A 20,000-nucleotide genomic window follows, 5' to 3' on the forward strand; every position below is an offset into this window, starting at 1 on the left:
TGCCTACATGATAGAATCAGCTTCCTGGTTAAAGAAACAGTCATATTGGAATGCTCAGTGTCATGTGGGCAATAACATGTATAGCTCCTTTCCAGCATTGTGAATAAATCCGATGATTCATATTATATTCATGCCTCCTAGCTTAATGCACACATTCAATGCAGTTATTTGTGACAACCTCCAATGCCATTTCATGTGACACATGCATTCAATTCAGAGGTCTGAAGAGACCCTTTTATGATAGGCAGGGATTTGAATCTGGTAATATCTGTCTGTCAGACAACAGTGGCATACTCACAGGCAATATTTGTGGCACCCTCAAAGGGTCATCTTTTTCAGGCATTTCCCTAACAGGTGGGTCATGTATACACCTTAGCCCTTCAAGGGTGTTCTTCATGACATGACCGATATATGTATTTCTGTGATCGTGATTACTATGCATCTATCTGATATCTGCTCTGGCATGTGTTTGAAAATGATATGATGCAAATGTTTCTTATGTCATTTATTTAATTACTTATTGCATCTGTTAACCGGGAAAATCTACTGGGCATAGGTGAGCACATTTTCAGTAGAGGCCCGTGGAGAAAAGCTCCGAATAACACTAATAGTACATAAAAGAAAAAGCACAATATACAGTGTATACAGTCTCAATGCATGGAAATAAATATTAAACATAATGGTACAAGTTATTTGCAAACATTACACATCAACAGTGTGTACAATTTGATCATTGAGGATGGAGTTAGTCAGGTAGGGTAGCAGTTTTGATTGTTACTTGGAGTTTTGTAGGCATAAGCAGTTGAATTCAGCAAATCAGAGAGAGCTCCTAAGTAGTGACATTGTAGAGGGATATAGCAGTTTATCAGGTGTTAGGAGGTACTATTTTGGCACAGGTATATTGGCAGAGAGGTGTGATATGAGAGACGTCTTAAAGAGAGCACGATTACTGATTGCTCTGATAGAAGGTGGGAGGACATTCCATAGTTTTGAGACAGTAAAAGAGTACAGCATTTGACCAACTACAAGGTTAGATTTTTTGACTTTCAGAATCATTGTGTTTTTGGATCTTAGTGGCCTGTTAAGGTGGTATGTAGTCAGTAAGGAGGAGAGGGAGGGGCAAGTTGATGGTTGTATATGAGTTTCTGTGCAGTTGTTAATTGTGAATAAGTGAGGTAGTGTGGAAGTTAAAGCCAGTTTAGCTGTTGTAGAGATAAGCAGTGGTGTGTTGAGTTTTTTTGAATTTGCCAATCTTGTTGTAACATTAGTCCAGTTTGGTTTTCAGGGAGGAATGGATATTGGTAAGGATTGGAATACCATATAGTAGAGATGGTAGCAGGAAGGTGATGCTAGAACTTTTTTAGCAGTACTATTAAGGTAGTATTTGTGTCGATACAGGGTACCTAATTTTTGATGTGTTTTAAAGATGTTGCTATGGATATGGAGGTTGAATGTTAGCTTTTCATCAATAATAACTCCTTGCAGTTTGATACTTGGAATGATTTCAATAAGAGTATTATTATGGGATTGGAAAGAAAAATCATTCTTGTTCAGAGCAGTAGTTTTTTGGGGGGGAAAATTAGAACTTTGGCTTTACTGGGATTTAGAGCGAGATGGTTGACATCCAAGTTTAGCTTGAAGTGAAAGCATTTTGGGTAAGATGTTGTCACTCAGATATAGACTTGGTAGTACAGATGATTGTAGAATCATATGCATATTGGATAACTGTGCCATGGGTAAGGGTGGTGTGGAAGCTGTAAATTAATATACTGAAAAGGAGTGTACCTAGTATAGATCCTTGAGGTACAGCTGTGGTTGTGTTGAGAAAAGGTGAAAAGGAGTGTTGCTATTTGGTGGATTGTTGCCTATTGGTGAGATAGTCTGAGAACCAGTTTAAGATATGGGGTGACAGACCTACGTTGGTGAGTTTTGTGAGCAGAAGGGGATGTGAAACCATGTCAAAGGCCTTAGAGAGCTCTAGTAACAGTGAGTAAACTATGTAACCAGCATCGCAAGCCCTGTTTACTGTGTCCATAAAGGATATGAGAGCAGTGCCTGAAGCCATGCTATGTGGAGGGAAGTATCTGGTTTTGGACAGCATAGTTAAGAAGCTGAGTGTGAATACATTTTTCTGATATTTTAGAGATGGGAGAGAGGATAGCGATTGGTCGGAAATTAGAGATATCAGAGTTGTTGCCACCTTTATGGAGTGGAGGAACAAATGCTTTCTCCCACATGTTTGGTATACTGGACTCCTGTATGGATCTATTAAAAAGTATGCTGATAGGAAAGGCAATGGAGGTTCCAGATAGTTGTAGAAATTCAGCAGGTAAATTGTCTGGTGCATTAGCACAAGGTTTGAGTTTATGAAGCAATTTGTTTTTATAGTGAAAGTTGGTACAGGTGAGAATGAGAATACAGGAGTAGTAGAGGAGTGTGAAGTGGGAGGTTCAGGTAGGCAGGGGTCTATAGGTGGGTGTCGATAAAATATAAATTGAAGAGTGAGGCTGTCTCAGTGGGAGTTTTATCTGGATTAGGGTAAGGATTGTTATTTTTACCTGGATGGAGGAGGGAATTAATTGAGCCACAAAATTTCTTTGGGTTTAGTTTGTGTTGTTCTTTTTTTATTTTTAATCACTAATCATTTTGCCTGGTTGTGTAATTGTTTATATTGAATAAGGTCATTAGGATTTTTATTGCTTTGTCAAGTTTTCCAAACTTTATCCCCAGCAGACATAAATTGATTTTTGTGTTTGGTAAACCAGGTTGCCTGTTTAGATTTTTCTCATTTTAGTCGAGGTGGGGCTAAACTATTTAAAATTCTAAGAAATGTTGACTTGAAGAATTCAACAGCCTCATGGAGAGGTAGATATTTGAGTGGATTCCAGTTAATCCTTTGTAAGATTTCATTAAAGGTGTTGGGGGAGAAGTGAGATAAATCTCTGGTTTGCTTAACTTGGTGTGTGCTTAGGACTGAGGTGGTCTTAAGAGTTATAAAGGCTGGTAAGTGGTCACAAATACTGTTAGGTAGTGTGCCTGAGGAGGATATTTTGTTAGGATTGGAGAGGGGTATCCAATCCATATCAATCGATATATCATCAATAATATAATAATATTATATTTATATAATATAAAAGTAATATATTATAATATAATATGATAATATCATCGGGTCATTCATTGCTCATGTGCATTACCTATTCACAAGATAATTAGGCTGTATATTACATGTCTTCTTCCAAATGTGTCTTTAAAACTGGAATTGTTTTCATTACACTATACAGCTTAATGGCAGATGAGCGATTTCATCAATGTTTCTGGTTGCTATTAGACCATCAGAAACTGTGACTGTTCTTTTGTTACAACACTTTTTATTGTGCTGTTGCTGTTGAGTTGCTTTTATATTACTGCTCCCTGTAATTTCATGTGAGCATGCCCAGTATTACTAGGTCAGACAAGTTTGCAAATCAGCAGTGGCAAACATGTACTCCTGACTTTTTATCTGCTCTGTCTTGACATTTTTTATACATGTATGTTGTTTATTAGATTAGCATTTAGCATTTACATAACTATACAACACTCGCTTGTTTATTACATGTCAGTACGTGATAAACCCCTTTCCTACTGATGCCACTGTCATGTCTTTGCAAAATTATGTCTGCTTCTAATTTACTTGACATTGCAGCTGTAAGGTCCTTTTGTTCTTGTGTATACATGCCAAGGTGGAGAATACAGCGCTGGTGTCAGCTTGCATACATAAATTTCTGTATGTACATCTCATATGCAATAACTGCATTCCATGCATTCATCCTATAAAGTTCCTTCTGTATTTAACTGTTATCTCAAGCCAGCATTTAATTCAGGTGTATTACATTTTCATTCCCCTTTGCTACACTGTAGCTTTATGCCCCTAGCGCAGCCTCCCCTTTATTACACTGTACATACCTCTCAACCTGAAAACATCACAAATCTGGACAAAGGCCCATGAAAAATATACAAATCTGTATGCTGATTAACATAAAATTTGAATACATAATTATGCACCCACTCCCATGGAATTATGGGATACTAACTTTCAAACATAAACTGAAGAACAGACAACCAAAATATGGCCCAGAGTTCCCCTGCAGCCATTCCAATGTTCCATTACTTGGCTATTTTGCCCCGTTTACCATAAACACTGTAATGCGTATACTGCTTTACTTCTACGATTATATGGATTTCATTTAAAAGTTTTATTTTACATTTTACAGCACAAACACTAATAGACATCTGCTTAACAAAGCAATGCAGTCTCACAATGAAAATAGACAGCATTAAAACTTCTCTGCCCTTGAAACTCAAATTCATTAAAACAGCATTGAAATTCACATTCAAAGAAAATGCATGGCCAGTGGTAAATAAAGATTACTTTTGGGTTGTTTTCAAATCATAGGCCCCTTGCACATGAAACATACATGTAATTTTTGATACACCTTCTGGATTGTATTAAATTACATTCTTTGTATAATACAGCACACTTGTTAGGGTGTGTTTTAAATTTATTGTTTTAAAGATTTTTCCAGTAAGCAATGAAACAAAATGCATGAACCAATAATGACAAAACTGCACAATTCAGAACATTTCCATCGTAAAAGTCTACTCAGATTTCTACAACCCACCGATATCAGTAAATATGCACATTCTCTGCAGAAGTAAAAGTCATCTAAATAATTCCACATTAAATAGATCTGTAAGATCTATAACTAATGAAGAGGTTGCTGCTAGCAAACAACTTAATATTTCATTGTTTCATCAACAAATAAAGTGCCTGCTGCCCTTGAGGAATAAATTGCCTATGTTACATTAAAAAATGATAAACTAGTAATACTGAAATAGGGAATGGATGGCAAACTGATAACAGGTTCATAGTTACTAGGTATCTGTGCCAAAGAGGACATTCTCAGTAATGCAGCATCCACCCCATTTAAAAGTACAACACAGAACAGTATCAGCAATCCATCTACAAAATGTGGGAGTAAACCCATAGCCTTCTGCATCAAAAGCAAGCATTCTACCTTTTGTACTACTAACAACATAAACAGACTTGGCATAAGCAGCACTAAACTTCTCTCCCCCTGAAGAATTATGTAGCAAAAGAAATCTGAAAAAAGCCAACATTTATTGGGGGGGGGGGCAAAAGCCCAAAACCAGGGGCACATTTTAAACATTGCTTATATAATCTTAGAAAAGTTGCTAGAATAACATGTTTTGTGTTACCATGCATTTCCTGAAAGATAGGAAGACAAACTTAACTTATTATTTAGTAAATTCAGTTCTCACTTATTTGCCAGAAAACCACAAATGTTAAAAGGAACAGACCAAAAGTACGAGCCAAACATTCCAGATATTCTGTAAAACTTTGGACAGTTGAGAACTATGGTTAAATCTTTGAATCACAAGTGGTAGTGGTACGGGTAGAGAATTTAGGCTCTTGCTACTTGTACCTAAGGTACAGGGTATGAGTCTGAGTACCTCTAACCATCTCCTGCAGCCATTAAAAATTTCTCCTGCCTGTAGTTGTAAGTAAATAAAAGAAGCTGCCATTACAATTATATTTTTTACCTGGAAGAGGAGCCGAGCCGGAGAAGAAAGATGTGATGTCAGACCGGTCTGCAGAAACTGTCATCAACACACCCTGCATGTGATGACATCAAGAGTTAAAAGAAACAGGAAATTCAGAAATGAAAGGGGTCACACTGCAATTTGTGGCACCCCAATATTTTACCCACAAAACTGCTTTTTGCTGAGGAATTTGGTATGGTTGAGAGGTATGACACTGTAGCTTTATGACCCTATCACATCCTCCCCTTTGTTACACTGTAGCTTTATGCCCCTAGCACATCCCCCCCTTTGTTACACTGTAGCTTTATGCCCCCAGCACATCCTTTATTAGAATGTCCATTTTTATTTATGTGCATAACTGTGGGATTGTCACTGATATTAATTATCATTACATCAATATTGCAGGATTTATGTCAGTAATGCTTCTTATACACTTTTATCACAGTTGCCTGTGGGATATGAGCATATTTTAAACATTTCTTCTACAACATTAATTATTCATTATAACACAGCTTAGTGTCCCATTTCCCCCATTTTGCATCACCTCATTCTGTATTTACTCTTAATACATAAGGGGTATAGTGCATGCCCATATCTGAGCATTGCCTGTATGCAAGACATTTTCTTTAAATTTTGTGTTCATGTCTGCACGCACATTTCCATGGCTGCAAACACCATTGCTGGCCAAGGAAAGGTTCTTACAAAGTTGTGGGCATGATGAGTAGAATGTGTATTCGATTGTGTGCTGCTACATGCACGCACCTTTCCATGGTCACAAACACCATTGCTGGCCAAGGAAAGGTTCTTACAAAGGTGTGGGCATGATGAGTAGAATGTGTATTCGATTGTGTGCTGCTACATGCACACACCTTTCCATGGCCACAAACACTATTGCTGGCCACATTAATGTGCTTGCATCTGTGTAGGCATGATGAGCAGAATGCGTATTCGATTAGCATTGCTGCTTATCATGCTGACACCTCACGTAGGCGTAGAGCGACCAACATGATTGTTTATGAATCCCCTATATGCACACCAGAATAATTGCACTGAACTATCCTGCTTTCTGGAGGGAAATGCAATGGCCATCCCTGCAGTTTGAAAATAGGGATTTTTCTGTTTTATTTTTTAATGGCTCTTGGAATTATATTTAGCACTGACAATTAGTAGACTGCAGATTAATTACGGAGGTAAAGTTAAATTTCCCTTTTATTATTTTTGCTAAGGATGCCTTTATTTTGGGCATGGGAAATACAAATGTATATTAGTTGCTATCACCATTACTATAGCATCTTATAGAAACTGCTTTTATTTTGTGTATTAAAAAAGTGCAGCTGCAAAATGAAATTATATAACACTATAATATATTTTACAGACTTTGCACTGTGGGTCAAATGTTTTGCTAGACTATATCATGTTAAATATTATGTTAGTGCCAAGTTTTAAAGGTTGACACAACCTGTGTTTTCAGTCCCAACATGAAAGCCACGTTCTCTGCACATCTAGCAAGATAATGTACAGCAACTGCTCCAATCATTTAGAAATAACTGCACTTTCTTCTGCCCTGCCTGCTGGTGACGGGGATTTGGTGCAGGTGCTATAAAGTGTCTTACAGATAGGGCAGGTGGGAAAGCAAAAACTTAATATGATGTTAGCTTCTGGCATAAGGGAAAGCAATTCTAATTTAATGGATAAAGAAATTCAGTATGACATACAAAGCAACTATGCAGTTCACTGGTTTAATAATATTTTCATTGTGTTTGGCAGTAATTCTCAGCATCTTTGATTTCTCTATCACAGCTGCCTTTTCCTGCAAAAAATTACATTTCTTGAATTTGACTTGAGAACTATGCAACATGATTCTATGTCTGCTCAAAAAGACAATAATATAATATTATAGAATAAAATAAAAAATAAAAAAAAGAATAGAATAAAAAAAGATAATTATCTACAAGACATTGCAGTTTATTGCAGACCTTATGAGATGCCTAGATAGGATGTGACAAAAAGTACATGGGGGTGTTTGTATATATATATATATATATATATATATATATATATATATATATATATATATATATATATATGTGTGTGTGTGTGTGTGTGTGTGTGTGTGTGTGTGTGTGTGTGTGTGTGTGTGTGTGTGTGTGTGTGTGTGTGTGTGTGTGTGTGTGTGTGTGTGTGTGCGCGCGCACGCGTGTGGTGTGTGTGTGTGTGTGTGTGTGTGTGTGTGTGTGTGTGTGTGTGTGTGTGTGTGTGTGCGTGCGTGCGTGTGTGTGTGTGTGTGTGTGTGTGTGTGTGTGTGTGTGTATGTCTGCCCTAGCTGTTTCAGTGTTGCACTTATGGCTTTGCTCATGGCCATATTCAACCATCTCACTTACTTGACTAATAAATAATAAAGAAATACAAATAGAAGCACTATTAATTTTTCTCACAGAAAACTTGTGATTCCTTTATGTAACATATTTACAATGTCAGTGTGTTTAATTCCATTACATTAGACCAGCAGAAGATTCTTTGCCTAACACTTATTTATTGAAATTGGTTTCATGCCTTGGTCATACACCATGGATGTCATTGAATTCCGTTTTCTTTTGTTTTTTTGTTATCAGGGCTATAAAAGGCCAAAAGCATACATTGCAGCTCAAGGACCTTTGAAATCAACTGCAGAAGATTTCTGGAGAATGATCTGGGAAAATAACGTTGAAGTGATTGTAATGATAACTAACCTAATTGAAAAAGGAAGGGTATGATTTTAAGTATACACTGAGTTATATGTTTCCAATTCGCTTATTATATGGCTTATTATATGCGTTTCCTATTTGCTTATTATATGCTTATTGAATAACAAGCCAAAATATTTTATCCACAGAAAATCCATTTATTGCACATTATCAGAGCTGTTGTAACAGTCGTTTGGAAGAACTGTTTTAGTCTCCCTTTCATATACATGATTTCCCTAACTGATGTTTTGATATAAAATGAGAATTACAACATTTCTTTTGAAATTCAGCTATTTATTTCATATCACAATAACCTTATAACCTGAGAATCACATCACGGTGAAGGAAATAATACGTGAAATAAGTTTAGCCAGAAATGTACTGCAGACTGCAAACATTTCCATAACTGAGACACACTGTTTACATTATTCCTTGTAACCCGGTAAGTGCAAAAAGGGCAGCAATGTAAGTGCAGTTCAACCGTAATAAAACATTTTCCATCCTCTGCAGTATTAAAGGAAATTTTATTGAAGTAAAACATTGTATTTTCACAGCATAAACTGCCTGGAAAAGAGGAAAATTGTAAAAAAAAAAATGATGTGACAAGAACGTATAAACCGTAACATAGTCCACAAAGACCCATGCCGGGTTTAATCATGTTAAAATCTATTGATACTTCAAGACTGTGATGTTAGGCTGCACTGAAACAACTGGATTACATGACGTTATAGGTTTTGGCTACTTAAAATGCTATATTATTTCAACCCGCGTTACAGATAAACTCTAAAATCATTTTCTTGTGTTACATTTTTAACATGAAAAAAAATGGACATCCGATGTTTTCCACTGGGGAAATTAAGCAGACTTTATCATATATGTATCTATATAAATGTGAGGGAAACTTATACCTCTTTGTTCTTTGTGTGATGTACTCTCCATTAAAATAATACTGTTATTTAAATTACACTTCTAAAGACATAGTACTTACTTAATTTTTTGTGGGACTAAATTTCTCAAGTAGAAGAACTCTAGACTATGTTAACTTTTTTAAATATTAATTTATAGTGCAGATTCTAAGAAAAGCAACCTTCCATTTTTGCTTTTAGAATCCAGCATCCCATTTTCTGAAGAAGCAGCAGTAAGAACTTATTTTAAACTTCTTCTTTATAATGTGTTAAATAAAAGGTGCACTAGATTTCGTCAGGCCTGCACCTCTGTGACTCACTCTCTCAGGAAAGGTAGATCTGCGTCCTCACAGATTGCTATCATAATCATTGCTGAGTAGTGGGTGTTATTTCTTATAACAAAGCACAGCTGTCTTGAGCATATTAATCTGGGTACTGTATTTAGAAAACAATTGCTTTATCAAAATTCACTGAAGAAAGCAGAGAGAAAAAGGGAAATTGTTTCTTGCGCAGAAATAAAGCATTTGCCTTTCTGCCAGGTAACTGTGACATCAGAGGTGATTAGTTAGGGTGTAGCGACAGAGCCTCATACACAGGTGTTGGCGGGGCTTTGCCTTCATGAAAAACTGTGATTTTAGACCCATCCATTCATTTTTTTAACACAATTTTATACATTCAGGTTATTTTTATTCAGCTCTAGTTTTATGCATTGTGACTGCTTCTGATGATTTCAGTACTCTAGTTCACCCTTAATTTTGACTAAAAGTTGCACTTGTCTCTTTTAAAATAACTGAGGTTGATTGACATAAAGTATAAAACATACAACTGAATGCAGTATGAGAGTTATAGAAATGTCCTTTAAAAATGATACACACACATGCACACACACACACTCCCAATGTGTGTGTGTGTGTGTGTGTGTGTGTGTGTGTGTGTGTGTGTGTGTGTATGAAAATGTCTGTGAATGAAAAAAATCAAAGAGCAGACAGATATCTTTTTAAACATTAGAACACCAAGTGGCAAAAAAAGAAATCATCACAAAAGTAAATCAAGCCCACAACAGTTGTAGAACTTTTTTAGCTTTAGTCTTATATCTTATCAAGACTTTATTCTTCATGTGTGTGTGTGTGTGTGTGTGTGTGTGTGTGTGTGTATGTGTATATATATATGTGTGTGTGTGTGTGTGTGTGTGTGTGTTTATACGCAAACATGCACACATAGACACTAATGAAATTATGCATTCTCTGCTCTGAATAAGTGTAACTATCTTGGAAGACTGAACACTTTTTCTTTTACCTTTGTCCATAATTTTCCCATCTTTGATTTAATAGTTAAGAAGTTGATAGATATAGTATAATGAAGAAGATAGCGTCTAGGATTATTGCTATAAGGAATCTGCAGCGCATTATATTCATCATTTTTATAGGATGTCTTTTGTGTCATCCTTAATTAGATTTTTCAACACTCATTACTGGAGGAATTTCTGTCTGACATATCCTTTTATTTCCCATCCTTAACCATAATTAATTTTTTTCTTTGCAATGTAGCTTTTTTGCTTTCAGTCTTCTCCTATTTTTTGCAGGCATTTCAAATATATCTATTTTATTATCTTACTTCATTTCTCTGGTACTTTTGGACTTCTTAGACAATTGATAATTCCTAAATTAAAATGTTTGAAATTATTTAAAGCTTTACAATATTAAAAGACAAAAGCAGACCATGTAATCAGGTTAACGAAGGATATAGAAAAAGTGACATTCGGACTTTAAATATTATAATGCACCTTATGGCACAGGCTAGCTGTCAAGATAATCTTAAAAGCTTCAGTCACAAGCTTTCATCTGTTGAACTAATCAGTTTGATTGGAGAGGATCATTGTAGATTATGAGGTAACCAACTCTTTCTCAGGATGTGTCCATGAGATCAGAAAAAGCTTCAAGCTAGCTAAGCAGCCAATGAATAAGGATAAGAATCTACAAGTGCTGATTTCTTGAAAATGGCACCTGTGCACCATAGGGCAGAAAATGCCAGGCACTAATCAGCACAGCTGTGTCAGAAAAGGGTTGTTGACATGGCTCAGATGAGATGTGCCAATTAACAGATTGCAAAATTCTGGATTCACTAGGGACCATTATGTTCATAGTCATATAGCCCAAGGTAAAAAATGCTGCAAGTCAAATGGATGAGCAACTACTGAGAGATAAAAAAGCTATAATTAAATGCCTTGTTTGGGTGAAGTTCTGCAAAGCATAATAGGAAGGTCAGCCTGCAGCGTTAATCCATCATTGATGGCGTCTAGTCAAAGTATACCCCTCAGTTCCTTACCCTGGATGCAGACTGTTGTATAGTACCACTCATATGAAATAACAAGTGAAACATGGACCTTTTTTGTTTGTTTAACTTTATTTATAAGTTATATAACAATTGATCGTAATCACCAACACAGTTTGATTCCATGGCCAGTTAAATGTAACAACAACTCCATATCTTTCTTGCTACCAGAAATAAGAACTTTAAGCATAAAATTACTGTGTTGTATAGTTGTAGTTGTATTATTGTACCAGTTCAAAAACATGGACAGAATAGCAGCATTTTACTCTCACTCCCTACATATTAGCTTGAATGAATACAGATTATCCAGCTAAGGATTACTGCCAAGCAGCTTTGTGCTGTAATAACAGCAGACATCTTGTCCCAAGAAAAAAAGAGATACAACATGATGTGATCTGATATCATACACTATTTCCATGATTTATATCTCTTAGTGGCAGCATGTATAGCAAAGGGGTCTGTATTATGTTATCGACCGCTTAGCTTGTCGAACACCTAAATTTCGACAGCTAAGGGTCGAAAACTGACAATCTTGAATGGCCATTTAAGCAAATTCTTTCACCAGGATGCTTAATTACTTGCGGTACAGAGTGGGTGGTGTATATGGCCATTTGTCAATGCGGAGCATTTTATGTAGGACAGACCTCCAGGCCATTTAAAAGTAGAATAGCAGTACATTTAAGTGATATAAATTGTAAACTTCAGAGAAGTGCTCTTTACAAGCATAAGTTGGAGCGTACGTCTGCACAATTTATGTTTGTGCGGATTGATGTACTGAAAGGTAGGAGTATGTCAAATTTATCTAAACGTAACTTTTAGATAAAAAGGAAAGAATATGGATTATTAGTTTAGGTTCCTGGGTTGAATAAGCATTGGTAATATAATAATTTGAGTTAGACACAGTGGTTAAGATGTTTAAAGTTATAATGATTTATTGCTCCATTTTAGGTGTAGCTTGATATATTTTATGCATCACTTTATTGTTTTTGTTATTATTTTTTATTTTTATTGTGTATAATATGGATAGTATTACTTTAAGTTTTGATTATAAGAAGGTGATGAGTTAGGTTGCTGTTACTCACACTGACGATGCTAGAGGGCTGTGTTACAGCCAGATCGTTGTTTCAGTATACTGCTCAGATGTTCATTCTGCAATAAAGGAATTTAAACACACTACATTTATGTGTGTAGCTTTTTTCTTGCTCTAATATAACAATATAGGGCTTGGTGAATTTATTTCTTGAATGCTGGATTTTGGGATTGCGTATGTGTGTGTGTATATATATATATATATATATATATATATATATATATATATATATATATATATATATATATATATATATATATATATATATATATATATGTGTGTGTGTGTGTGTGTGTGTGTGTGTGTGTTTGTGTGTGTGTGTCTGTGTGTGTGTACGTGTGTGAGTGTGTGTGTGTGTGTGTGTGTGTGGGGGGGGGGGGGTCTACTTTCATTAATCAAATTTATACTTACCCAAACCACAAAAAAGCAAACTGACTTCACCGAAACCATGCTATTCCAAATAATCAATGGATCGCCAATATTTTTTCTAAGGGAAAAGAACCTTTTGGCTACCAGGGCAAAACAAAAAAAAAAACAGACGCAAAATAAACTCATTAAAGTGGGGGGATCCCCCCCCACCCCATGTGGGGGAGTTGTGCCCTCACTCCCCCCATAACTAAATATACCAACTCCAAGATTGCACTACACTGGGGAAAAGGGCAAAGTTCACCCTGGTGGCCAAGTGGTTCATTTCCTTTAGAAAAAATAGATGTCATCTGTTGATTCACAATAGTAAGGTTTCAGTGAAGTAATCTCATGTTTTTAAAATTCAGGTAAGTGTAACTTCGACTAACAAAAGTAGACCCATATATATATATATATATATATATATATATATATATATATATATATGTGTGTGTGTGTGTGTGTGTGTGTGTGTGTGTGTGTGTGTGTGTGTGTGTGTATGTATATATATATATATATATATATATATATATATATATATATATATATATATATATGGTCTATATTAGCTAGTTGAAGTGTCAAAAGAGCGAAAGCTCTTTCATCGACTGCTAATATGCGAAAACATACGTCAACCGGCTAGAACAGCGATTTTATTTACCCAGGGAAAAAAAAATTGCTGGGCCATTGTCGGGACGTTGCCATTTCCTCCACTGTGGTGCGATCTTGGAGTTGGTATATTTAAGAAGGGGGAGGTATGGGGGGCACAGCCCAGCACTTTATTTTGTTTGTGGATTTGTTTTTGTTTTTTTTTTTTTTTTGGAGCAGCTATTTTTTCCCCTTTGAAAAAAAAATTCCTGTTCCATATGTTGATGAATGAAAGAAAAACCCTCTCAGCTGCTAAATGTTGCTCTATGGCAAGTAAACAAACAAGAGACAAAAATGCTAGATCAAACCGCCATGGATATAAAACCACGCTGTAAAAATGCTTTGTTACAAGTTAAAATGTGTGTGTCACAGAGAAAGCTCCCTTCATTTTAACTTGTAATAAAGCATTTTTACAGCGTGGTTTTATATCCGCGGTGGTTTGCTCTAGAATGTTTGTCTCCTGTTCTATATTTTCAACTTTGTGTGTTTTTGCATATTAGCAGTCAATGAAAGAGCATTCGCTCTTTTCACACTTTGACTAGCTAATATAGCCCCTTTATATATAAATATAGATATAGATATAGATATATAGATATATAGATATAAGCTTTGGCAAAATTACCCAGATTGCCCTGACACAATACAGTTCATAAAAAATGGCATTTTGTTCTTTGAAATATTTAATGTGGCGGTTACTAAGAATGCAGCAACACAATGCAATTCATGAAAAACTGGTATTCTCTTCTGAAATATGTAATGTGATCTGCCTATTTAGTTATGATTTATCTGAGATTATTTATTATTTAAGTAGCACTAATTTCTCTTCTTCTGCAATAATGACTCCATGATCTACTGGAGATTGCCGTCTTACAAAAGAACAGACTTTTTGTAAATGGCACCCCTTTCAGATTCATGTATAATTCAAGGCTACTGAGTATTATGACAATTCACACCTTCCTGATACCCTCCTTACTCCACAATGGCAAACACAGTCAATTTCAGGAGTAAATTGGTGGATACCAATACAATGCTGAGTTATAAACGTGTCCCCCACAGTGTCTTATTTATCTCTCTGTCAATATTTTGGCCCCTAGATCTAGGACTGGTTGTTACATTGTACTTTCAGAGATACAGAAGTGCCAGGAAAACTAGGTCAATAATGACTCTTTAAATGGGACAGAGCTTTCCCCTCAAAAATTTATAGGACTCTGAATAAAGGGGTAGAGCTTCCAACCTCTCTTAGTTTAGGGACTTTAAGTCTGTGTTCATTTTGCTTAGGAATTTTTGGCATCATTCTAATTCTTTATGTTTCATGAGACAAATCCAGACGTGGGCTTTGTACTCGATGATTGTTCAATGTTAAGTTTAAGAGAGTGATTATCTCTTTAGACCTTGACAATATTCTTTTGGCAATTAGATGTGCTAAATAAAACTATTTCCTGGCATCCATTATCGCATGATGGTGAAACGAGAGGGAATTATCAACCCGAGTGGCTAGATTGAGGATCACAATTTTGTTTTGTAGTGATGTGATATTTATATAGTACAATGAGGGGAGGGGTTGTCTATTGAAGTGATGATAATACACATTTTAACATTTAGTTTGAACCCTCTTTTAGTTCACCAACATTTTACTATGGAGAGTTCATTCAGGGGGGGTTGGGGGTGAGAGGGTTACTTAACAATAAGCCCCAGTTTGCAGTTGCCTGCAAACTTCATCAGCCAGAGCTGACGTTACATCCAAGAGAAGATGATCCTTAACTTTCAGATTCTCCTAGGAGCAGTACAATACTGGAGATCACAGGGACCTTAAGAGGTCTATCCTTTATACATTTAAGTAGATGGACTTAAAGTTCTGTCCACTCTTTAATAATAATTGTGCCCATCTTCCAAATCAAGCAGGGATGTACATGGTAGCCCAGGTGTAAATATGTCTGCTCATCCAATCATCAAGACTAGCCTTAAAGGCAAAGTAGCAATCTGATTGCCTTCTAATGGTAGCATTTCTATAAGATGCAAATACATTGAGTTAAGCACCTTTTCTTCTAATAAGCCCTATTTATTGGTTGGTGTAAATTTATGTCTCTAGTATGGGTATTTGTGGAGTCATTGATTCTGTGAAGAAATAAGAGGTAAAATAGGACTGGGTTTTTCATGGACTGAAATGTGAGACAGGTCACATCAGGGAAACAGGTAGGTTACTGAGCATAAAGCAAGCTGGAAAAACTTATTAGGATAGTAAAAGGATTTGAGACCTTTATTTTATTTTATTTTATTTTGTTGTTATTGTTTGGTTAAAAAACATTAGGGCCTTTCAAGTTGAGTGATATGCTTGGATTTGCACATTCTAAAGGGGAGATTGTATTCAGTGGTGGGTTTGATAAAGAAAGAGTACAGTATTAAGAGGATGTCTTCAGATTTTAAAAATATTCCCTTGGAAAGTAACTGTTCCAGATAGAAGGATACCCTAACCATGGTAGAAACATAAAGACTGAAAAAATGAAAGTTGCCCATATAAGTACCTAGGTCTCTTCTGACTATATTGGTTTGAAGAGGAGTACTATTTATAACACATGGTGTAGGAACAGTTTTTTTTTTTTTTTTTTTTTTTTAGCAAACACAACTGTGATGCAATTTTTGCCTTTAATTTAAGACTGTTTTCAGGGTACCAGGCATGTAGATATTCCATTCCTTTTTGGAGCAGTTTTGTACCAGTGGATGTATGAATAGCCTTTTCCAGCTTGCAGTCATCAGCCGTTTTGGACAATCACAATTCACGGTTTTTGGCTAGGATATCTGCAAAATAAGTGACAAAGAGGAAAGGACCTAGCATTGATCTCTGTGGTACGCTGTTAGTTACAATCTTAAGTTCAGAGAGGGTACCAGCAACTTTCTCTACCTGGGATGATTTGAACAGCCGGTTTGCAGCCCAGAAGACAATGCACAGTTTTACATTAACTTTGTGCAACTTTTCAATAATACCAGCATGGATGATAGTGTCAAAAACCTTGGTCAGGTCAAGATAGGCAGCATGGAGAGAGTGACCATTGTCCATATCATCTGTAATCTTTTCTAAACATTTATTAGTTTCAGGCAAAAGGACCCGCCCTTAAGAAAACCAGTCTGATTGGGGTTTAGATCAATTAAGTAGCCTATGCTTGCATAAATGAGTTCTGCTATGATACATTCCATGAGTTTGCATAAGGCTGAGAAGACTGATGGGCCTATAATTATCCAGGTATGTAGAGGGACCACTCCTGTTTCAGGGAGACTCAGCAGGTGTTCTCCAGGCATCAGGATCAAACCCTGTGGATAGGCTATGATTGAAGAGGCTCAGATAGTACACACTTAGCACCAATGAGAATGCAGCCTGGTATATTATCTAGTCCAAGACAAACACTATTTTTAGCCTTTGACAGAGATTCTATGACTTGATCAAAAGTGATTGCAGAGGAAGCTAAACTTTCAGTGAGAGTGGGTGTAACTTTTTTACGTTTCTTTGTTTTCCTACTTTAGGTATACAGTTTATTAGTACAGGAGCACCATCAGAGAGGTTTATTCCAATGTTTACCATGGGTACAGACTTTTCAATGCAGCTTATTAGATGCTTGTAAAAACTAGAGGTGACTATGGTAGCCCAATCAGTTGGGTCCATTTTCAGGGGATTATTAGGAATTATACATAGATCTTTTACAAGCTGAAGTAGGTTTTCCGTTGGGGAAGTCTGTAAAAGTGGTTTCATTTGGTGGTGGTATGATACCATCAAGCCTGAAAGAGAAGGTAACAGAGAGGAGGAAATCCATGGTGGGCTACAGGTTGGGGTTAGGTTGGTAAGGACCAGCTCAAGGATATTCAAGCCTATAGTGAGTAGTTCTACAATTTCCTCCAGTGCATTGCTGTTGATAAAATATAGGAAATACTGAAGTTATCCATTATTAGAGATGTAAGTCAATGGGCGATTGAAATCCCCTTGGAGGAAACTATGTGGTTTGATATTTAACATGTCAATGGTATTGAGGAATTTCCAAGATCTGTGGGGTATATTTATTTTATTTATTTATTTATTTTATTTTACATTTGTTGACTGGGCTAGTCCAGCTGGATATATGTCCATTTTCAGTGGAGGCCCGGGGAGAAAAGCTCCAAAGGTTATAACAAGTAAGGGGAATACAGAAAAAATACATAGAAAATACACATATCAAAACAAAACAAATAATTGCAATACGCAATTTATAATATCATAACGTAGTCTAAAATAATACATAGTCATAATTTTTTTTTTTTTTTTTTCTTTTGTATATATGAGATAAGTTGAATCTACAAGGATATTATGTCCATGGGGATCAGTCAGGATGTGTTATAGTGAGAAGGAAATATTGAGGTAGAGAAAAGGAGGAAGAAAGGTTAATCAGGATTGGTACAGGAGCAAAGCCAGTGTTTATTAAGATGGATTCTCAGTTGTTTTTTAAAGAGTGGAAGAGTGGACAAAGATGAGATATTAAGTGGAAGTTTGTTCCACATTTTGCCAACTGAGTTGGAAAAAAGACAATCTCCTGCAGCATTATTGGGTTTGGTACTATTAACTAGTAGTTTATTTGAAGAACGTAGTTGTTTCAGATTGTTGTAGGGAGTAAGGAGGTTAGAGAGTATTGGTGTTTTGGATGGTTGATATAGAATGTTGTGAGCTATTGAGAGCTGTTGAAAAGTAAGCTTGTTAGGAAGTTCAAGCCAGTTTAGTTGTTTTAAGTTCAGACAGTGGTGAGTTCTAAACTGGGATCCTGTGGCAAATCGAGCAATATTATGGTAAGATGAAGCAAGTTTCTTAAGGTTACATTTAGAGAGATTTGTGTAAATAGGGGAAGCATATAGAAGGGTAGAGAGGAGGTGAGATTGGGCTAAGGTGGTCCAGGCTTCAGGTGTAAGGAAGGATTTGATTCTGTAAAGGGATCCAATCTTTTTGTTAACTACTTTTATTGTGTTATTGATGTGACAGTCAAAATTAAGATTATTGTCAATAGTAATACCTAGTAGTTTTGTAGAAGAATCAGGAGTAATATGAGTGTTATCAGTGGAAGAAATAGAGAAGTTTAGGGAAGTAGTTTTGCGGGTAGGTGCAAACAGTAGTAATTTGGTTTTTTTGGGGTTAAGGAGTAGACAATGGTCAGAGAACCAGTTTTCAACAGTGGTAAAGATTTCTTGGGTGAGAGGTTGAAGTTCTGTTTGAGAAGAAGCAGTACAGATTATAGTGGAATCATCTGCATATTGTATGCAAGTGGTGTTAGGTATAGCTGACTGGAGGTCATTAATAAAGATAGAAAATAGAAGTGGGCCTAAGATAGACCCTTGAGGTACTCCTATAGAAATAGGAAGGAGGGTGGATAGTGAACTTTTCCAGAGTACTGCTTGCTGACGATTTTCAAGATAAGAAGTAAACCAAGTTAAGGAGGAGGGATCTAGTGCTTGAGATTTTAGTATGTACAGAAGAAGTTTATGATTAACCATATCAAAGGCTTTTGATAGGTCAATGAAGAGAGAAGATGAGAGTTTATTGATGTTGCGGTTATAGTTGATGGAGTTGGTAAAGGAGAGTAATGCAGTAGTGGTGCTGTGGGAAGGTCTGAATCCATGTTGACTATTGGCAAGTAGGTTATTATGGAGAAGGTGGTTTAGTAGTTGTTTATGGATACATTTTTCCATGATTTTAGCTATAGGTGATAATAGTGCTATGGGACGAAAGTTAGAGAAGTCATTAGATTTGCCCCCTTTGTGAAGGGGAATGATATGGGATATTTTCCAGATAGAAGGGACAATACCCTCCTTTATAGATCTATTTATTAGGATGGAAATGGGATAGGCAGTGGCTTTAGCTCCTATTTGCAGGTACTCTGCAGCAATCTGTAGCTAGCAATGAAATAATAATTGTTAAAGAATGATTTAGATCTCCAGGATCTCCTAGTTAGACTTGTGGGCAATTTCACATGAGGTGATGGTTATTTCTGATAAGTACAGACACTTCCATTTATTCACCCTAGTGCCTGAGAGCATGATAGGCATTGAATCCTGATATAGAGGGGTGCTGTCATTGTACTGAAAACATGTTTCAGTAACTGTACAGATATGAATGTGTTTCAGTTGCATGAAGAACTCAAGTTCTGGCATCTTTCTGTGTAAACGCGTTGCACTCTGTGATGCCACCATGATGTTGCCTAGATTTGGGGTTGAGTTCGCTGTGTTGGAATATTCACTAGGGAGAGTCTACCTGAATAAAAGGGTCTATATCATGTTGTTGAATCC

At 36.3% G+C, this 20,000-nt stretch overlaps 1 protein-coding gene across 1 annotated transcript in view; it reads left to right on the forward strand.

Annotated features, from left to right (window-relative positions):
• The window catches only part of PTPRZ1 (protein tyrosine phosphatase receptor type Z1), a 1,642,174-nt gene that overhangs the window by 1,346,851 nt on the left and 275,323 nt on the right, over positions 1-20,000 (forward strand). Inside the window, exon 20 of the mRNA XM_044088744.1 lies at positions 8,217-8,351. Within this exon, the coding sequence (XP_043944679.1) occupies positions 8,217-8,351 (135 nt within the window). The remainder of the gene's footprint in view (positions 1-8,216; positions 8,352-20,000) is intronic.

This window comes from Protopterus annectens, chromosome 11.part0 (assembly GCF_019279795.1).
Source record: "Protopterus annectens isolate FY-2018-M chromosome 11.part0, PAN1.0, whole genome shotgun sequence".
NCBI lineage: Eukaryota > Metazoa > Chordata > Ceratodontiformes > Protopteridae > Protopterus > Protopterus annectens.